The sequence below is a fragment of the Oncorhynchus nerka genome, linkage group LG7, assembly GCF_034236695.1.
Source record: "Oncorhynchus nerka isolate Pitt River linkage group LG7, Oner_Uvic_2.0, whole genome shotgun sequence".
Classification (NCBI taxonomy): domain Eukaryota; kingdom Metazoa; phylum Chordata; class Actinopteri; order Salmoniformes; family Salmonidae; genus Oncorhynchus; species Oncorhynchus nerka.
Genome location: NC_088402.1, coordinates 22,687,956 through 22,694,912, shown reverse-complemented (window position 1 = coordinate 22,694,912; position 6,957 = coordinate 22,687,956). Strand labels below are relative to the sequence as shown.

Sequence of the window (6,957 nt, the reverse complement as noted above, 5' to 3'; positions counted from 1 at the left end):
TGCAGCAAAGGTAACTTACTTTCCTATGGCGCTCCTAATGAGAGACAGTTTCATCATAGCGCTTCAGGGTATTTGCGACTGCACCCTTTGCTTATTTAAGCTGTTCTTGCCATAATATGGACTTGGTCTTTTACCAAATAGGGCTATCTTCTGTATACCCCCCTACATTGTCACAACACAACTGATTGGCTGAAACACATTAAGAAGGAAAGAAATTCTACAAATGAACTTTTAACAAGGCACCTGTTAATTGAAATGCATTCCAGGTGACTACCTCATGAATCTGGTTGAGAGAATGCCAAGAGTGTGCAAAGCTGTCATCAAGGCAAAGGGTGGCTGCTTTGAAGAATCTCAAATATAAAATATATTTGTTTAACTCTTTTTTTTCTTACTACATGAGTCAACATGTGTTATTTCCTGGTTTTGATATCTTCACTATTTTATTCTACAATGTAGAAAATTGTAAAAAATAAAGAAAAATCCTTGAATGAGTATGTGTGTCTAAACGTCTGACTGGTACTGTAGATACAGTGCCTTGCAAAAGTATTCACCCCAATTGACGTTTTTCCTATTTTGTTGCATTAAAACCTGAAATTTAAATGGATTTTTAGATGGATTTCATGTAATGGACGTACACAAAATAGTCCAAATTGGTGAAGTGAAATGGAAAAAAAAAACTTGTTTTAAAAAACCCACGGACCATGCAACGAAGGCATTAGTCAGAAAGGCAACAGAGATAACCCTGAAGGAGCTGCAAAGCTCCACAGCGGAGATTGGAGTATCTGTCCATAGGACCACTTTAAGCCGTACACTCCACAGAGCTGGACTTTATAGAAGAGTGGCCAGAAAAAAAGCCATTGCTTAAATAAAAAAATAAGCAAACATGTTTGGTGTTCACCAAAAGGCATGTGGGAGACTCCCCAAACATATGGAAGAAGGAACTCTGGTCAGATGAGACTAAAATTGAGCTTTTTGGCCATCAAGGAAAACACCATGTCTGGTGCAAACCCAACACCTTGCATCACCTCAAGAACACCATCCCATGCTGTGGGGATGTTTTTCATCGGCAGGGACTGAGAAACTGGTCAGAATTGAAGAAATGATCGATGGCACTAAATACAGGTCAATTCTTGAGGAATCCTGTTTCAGTCTTCCAGAGATTTGAGACGCGGGTTGGGGATGGGGGTTCACCTTCCAGCAGGACAATGACCCTAAGCATACTGCTAAAGCAACACTCGAGTGGTTAAAGGGGAAACATTTAAATGTCTTGGAATGGCCTAGTCAAAGCCCAGACCTCAATCCAATTGAGAATCTGTGGTATGACTTGCAGATTGTGGTACGCCAGTGGAACCCATCCAACTTGCAGGAGTTGGAGCAGTTTTGCCTTGAAGAATGGGCAAAAATCCCAGTGCCAAGCTTATAGAGACATATCCCAAGAGACTTGCAGCTTGTAATTGCTGCAAAAGGTGGCTCTACCAAGTATTGACTTTGGGGGGGTGAATAGTTATGCATGTTCAAGTTGGCTTTTTTTGTCTTGTTTCACAAGAGAAAATATTTTGCATATTCAATGTGGTAGGCATGTTGTGTAAGTCAAATGATACAAACACCCCTAAATTTTCATTCCAGGTTGTAAGGCAACATAATAGGATAAATGCCAAGGGGGTGAATACTTTCGCAAGCCACTGTATATAGCAAGGAAGAGAGTGATAATTTCCTTAGACACCGAGAGGGAGGGGGCAGAGAAGGAGAGCAAGAGTGAACATGTTCTGTACTCGTGAGGTATTACTGATGTCCTGAGAGGATTTTTTTTTATACCGCCAGGTAAAAGATTAGCTTAGGAGAGTCAAAAGGGCATCCTAGTTTGTAAACAACATTTGGCCTAGTTGTCTCAAACTGCCTATTCAGCACCAAGACTATCTACAGGTCTGGAAACTGGTTTGGGTTTAATGGTGTTTGGTTTACTTGGCCATAGTTTGAAACCAAAACAGAAGGTTTGAAAATACAGACATGGGTTTCAAGATCACGACTAGCCTCTTTAACACCAGTAGGATTAACTGCGCTGCTATAAATACAAAACAGTTTTTTATCAACATTTCCAGATTATGTTGGCTTGTGTAACTTCTCTCACATGGTTGGATTGAATAGAAGGTTTGAATTTCAGTGGGAAACGGCGAACAGTTTCTCCAACGAAGGGTTTGGAAGGCATCATGTCTTTAAAAAAACACATCTGAAAAATGTTTTGATTGATACGCCTCTTCCTCTCTGCACTATTGTGAGGCTTGGCAGAGGCTTCTGTTATGGTCTGCCTCCCACATTGCACTCTGTTCCCTATGTAATGCTCTAGGCCGAATAGCGTGCCATTTGTGATGTAGCCGTAGAGTCCGGATGCTGTTCTGATGGAAGCCTGCCCAGACACCCAAAAATCTGTGTTAAATTAATCTCTTCCTTTAAAAATTACCATGGAGAGGCACATCTCAAACCTGTACATAGATCAGATCCAAAGGATATTGTTATGGCTGTACAGCGGAGAGAGTGAGACACAGGAATATGGTGTGAGGCAGGAAGCGAGAGAGAGAGAGTGTACTGTGTTTGTGTGTGAAGGGAGCTATGGAAGCTGTGCAGTGTCAGTAGCTTCTTGTGTGTTGGCCAAGCCCAGTAAGCCCACCACGGAGGAAGAGCCTGACTCCTTTACCAGCCTCGCCTGCCTGCCCGCCCTGCCTCGACTGCTTGTCCTGCCTTGGCCTTGCTGGACACAAAGGCCCTGTCTGTTTACCATCTGATTTGATTTGCATGCACAGCAGAGCCCACACAATCCCACCAAATTAGCATCATGGTTCACAGCAGCATGATCTCTAGACAGCAGCTTGATTTAATTTTTCGCCCACTCCCTACCTCTGTCGACTCTCATTTGAGTTCATTCTGGTTTAAAATGCTTTGAAAACTGTAGCTGTAGCTAGGGCCTGGTCTACTGCTGTGTTCTCGTCTTAAAACAGTGTCATACATCAATCCCTACAAGAGGGCAACATGGATGTTTGTGTTTTAGTCATCTGTCATTCCTTTGTGTAAAAATCAGGTGGTCATAGCAGTGGAAGGTTGGCAAACAACTCCTGGTAAACAACTCCTGGTAAACAACTCCTGGAAACCACCTGTCAAACACTTGAGGAGTTCCCTTCTTCAAGTTGTTTTGGAGATGTTTAGATCCGTAGAAGTATCATACAAAGGTTGGGAAGGAAAGCATGGTACCTATACGATCCAGACCTGGGTTCAAATACTATACATTAAAAACAATATATTTGTAATAACTTTTCAATTATTTCAAAGTAAGTTTTTAGATATTACTTGAAAAGACAAGTAGTTGAATATTGAATATATCAGAAAATACTCAAATGCACTGTTGAACGAGAGTCTTGTTTTCTCAGTGTTAACTTAAGTTTGGCGATGTCATTTACAAAATAGCCTCCAATACCCTCCTCAATAAATTGGATGCAGTCTATCACAGTGCCATCTGTTTTGACACCAAAGCCCCATATACTACCCACCACTGTGACCTGTACGCTCTCGTTGGCTGGCCCTCGCTTCATACTCGTCGCCAAACCCACTAGCTCCAGGTCATCTACAAGACCCTGCTAGGTAAAGTCGGGGGGTAGTATCTCAGCTCGCTGGTCACGATAGCAGCACCCACATGTAGCACGCGCTCCAGCAGGTATGTATCTCTGGTCACCCCCAAAACCAATTCCTACTTTGGCCGCCTCTCCTTCCAGTTCTCTGGTGCCAATGACTGGAACCAACTACAAAAATCTCTGAAACTGGAAACACTTATCTCCCTCACTAGCTTTAAGCACCAGCTGTCAGAGCAGCTCACAGATTACTGCACCTGTACATAACCCATCTATAATTTAGCCCAAACAACTACCTCTCCCCCTACTGTATTTATTTTGCTCCTTTGCACCCCATTATTTCTGTCTCTACTTTGCACATTCTTCCACTACAAATCTACCATTCCAGTGTTTTACTTGCTATATTGTATTTACTTCGCCACCATGGCCTTTTTTTGCCTTTACCTCCCTTATCTCACCTCATTTGCTCACATTGTATATAGACTTATTTTTCTATTGTATTATTGACTATGTTTGTTTTACTCCATGTGTAACTCTGTGTTGTTGTATGTGTCGAACTGCTTTGCTTTAACTTGGCCAGGTCGCAATTGTAAATGAGAACTTATTCTCAACTTGCCTACCTGGTTAAATAAAGGTGAAATAAAAAATTAACGTAATAACATGATATCAAAACAAAATGTACAGGGATCAGGAAGGTATGTGTGTTTTGTTAAATGAAACTTCCTCTCAAACACGGAGGAACGCTCCACCACTGGTTGAAGCAGTCGGCGTATATCTAAATGAACAGTCCTCTCTCTCTCTCTCTCTCTCTCTCTCTCTCTCTCTCTCTCTCTCTCTCTCTCTCTCTGTCTCTGTCTCTGTCTCTGTCTCTCTCTCTCTCTCTCTCTCTGCTCTCTCTGTCTCTGTCTCTCTCAGCTTCTTCAACTGAAAGACATGGATGACATCCAAGTTTTACCAAAAGCACCCCTGCTTGTTGACAGGGAATTGCCAGTAAGTAAACTCATGATCATTTGTATGATCATACATTTGATTTGCATGTACTATAGACAATGGTTTATTTGTCTGAGCAAAATGTTGTTTAAACTTCGTTATATGACAACTGAACTCCATAGATAAATGCTGACTGTTTAGCTGTCAGGAACAGTCTGAAATGTTTTTACTATATCGTGATACTGGTCCTTTATGGATACCTTTCTTCATATTTAAAACACAATGCAGCCCATAGGACAATTACTTATATTCTCTATTTCATCCTATCTTATTGGCAAAACTTCACTCTCTATAACTTGTCTCTGTCATTTCTAGGGGTTGAGAGCAGCTGTTGCGCAACTTGTGATAAAGGTATGTCCCTATGGTGCACACGTAGATATCCATCAAAAGCTACAAATGTTGACATAATCCACAGGTTTCAGTGTAGAGTAGTCAGATTAATGTCCACATGGATTAGGTTGGGATATTTCAGTGATGTGAAAGGAAAATTATTGATGAATCATCTTGCAGTACTTAGGTGTTTCTGGTGGAAGTTTTGCATACATATTTAGGTCTCTTTGATACTGACAGATGACGTTAGATGACTACTGCACTAATGTTTTATCTGTAGCCCTTTGTGTAATCTAAAGAGGGAAAAGTATCTTTTTGAGCACACTGTAGTATGAATGTGTATGTTGACTTGACATACAGCCAGCAGCATACCTACTGCATACCAACGACATACATCCAGGACCGTGGACTGCACCACTGGGAACCCACTACCTAACAATCAATGCTTTCATTCTTAACTTGTCAAAGTACCTTATAAACATCCTACCACATGCCAATATCCTGAAACTGATTATACTGCATGTTGACCTGAGAAGTTTCAGAGGTGGCAGAGGGATTTTGCCTGCAGCTAACCATCTCGTGCAAACCGACCCTCACGCCTGCTGGGATTAGTCAACTTAGGTTTCCAGGGCAAGCGTTTAATATCGCTTTGTGTCTTAGAGCCCTACTGACGTAGGTAGAGGAGGGACACCTCAGCCACCTGTCCCGTTCCCAGGCTGCCTCCCCTCCCCCTTAAGCTCAAGCACACAAGTTACACATGTATCCCTCCTCCTCCTTTCTCCTCTCCCCCCTCCTCTAGCTAGCTCAATGAGATTAGCTCAGCATGTGTCTATATCAAACTGCCACCAAATAAGCCGTGGTTACCTAGACGACACGGCCGTCAGATGTTTACCTCCGGTCATGTACATAGGTTATGTGAACCTGGAGGGAAGCCTTGGTTGAACTGGATTTGACTACATCGTTGACTCTTATTGCGTCCCGAATGGCAACATATTCCCTACGCAGTGTACTACTTTTGACCAGAGCCCAAATTCATTTGGTAAAAATGTGTGCACTATGTAGGGGATAGGTTGCCATTTGGGACAGAACTCCTCAGGGTCTTAACCTGGACCCAACTACCTTCCTTGTAAGAGTTGTTTTGGTCAGTGTATGGGGTTTATGACGCCAGGATTCCTCCCCTACTCCACTGGTAATATTATTTTATTGGTAACCACTCAGACTTGCAGTATCAGTAGGCTGGGCCTATGAAATTGAACGTGCCGCAAACAAAATTGCACCTAGGAGCCAATAGTCTATCTTATCTTTGGAATAGTAGACTAAAGATAATCTCCCCACACTGATAACATTGAGATATGAAACAATGTATTTGTACGGTATCTCATAACGATACTGAGTTAGTTTTCAATCTATTGAAACATTGCCACACAGACATACCTAACAGAACGACTTAAAACACCATAAAGGCTTCAGATGTGATTATGCCACAGTGCTATTACAAAAAATGCCTTTATTTTTCTCTTTCTTGACTGCCTGATATGTCATCAAATGAGGATATTTTGGCAACTGGGTTAAGTTATTCATTGCTCTTTTATACTGTATTCCCTCTGATCTGATGGCTTGCTTACTCTTCACTTTGCACTAGTCCTCATTAAATATCCCATGCTGTCCCACTTTCGGACATTGTGCTGATCCAATTTAGGGATCTCTTCAGCTAGAATTATCTTGTTTTGACCACCTTGCAAAGCACCATGGGAGGCCAGGGCTTATGCAGAGTAGTAAGTACCAGGGGTATAAAACACAACCCTCAGACAAGTCCCCTCATAAAGCACTTTTACGAAGCTTACCTTCAATTGGATCTATAGCTCAGAGCACTACCTCCGTTTACTACTCAGTACAGGTGACCAAGAGCCACTAGGAAACATGGTTCTTGAGGGGGATTCGGACATGGAGAGTGTTGTTGCTGAGATTGAAACCTCTGTAAGTACTGTTGGATCTCTGTCTGTTATGGAGTAGTTGATGG

General features: G+C 42.0%; 1 protein-coding gene across 2 annotated transcripts in view; it reads left to right on the top strand.

Moving 5' to 3' along the window:
• LOC115131327 (protein NDRG1-like) overlaps positions 1–6,957 on the top strand; it is a 31,107-nt gene that overhangs the window by 15,457 nt on the left and 8,693 nt on the right. The window contains exons 2-3 of one of the 2 annotated variants that reach the window (XM_029662944.1): positions 4,533–4,607; positions 4,923–4,958. In XM_029662944.1, coding sequence (XP_029518804.1) covers positions 4,551–4,607; positions 4,923–4,958 — 93 coding nt within the window. In that variant the 5' untranslated portion in view covers positions 4,533–4,550. Of the gene's footprint in view, positions 1–4,532; positions 4,608–4,922; positions 4,959–5,570; positions 6,915–6,957 lie in introns of those variants that run through there. The other variant, XM_029662945.2, reaches the window with a different exon arrangement.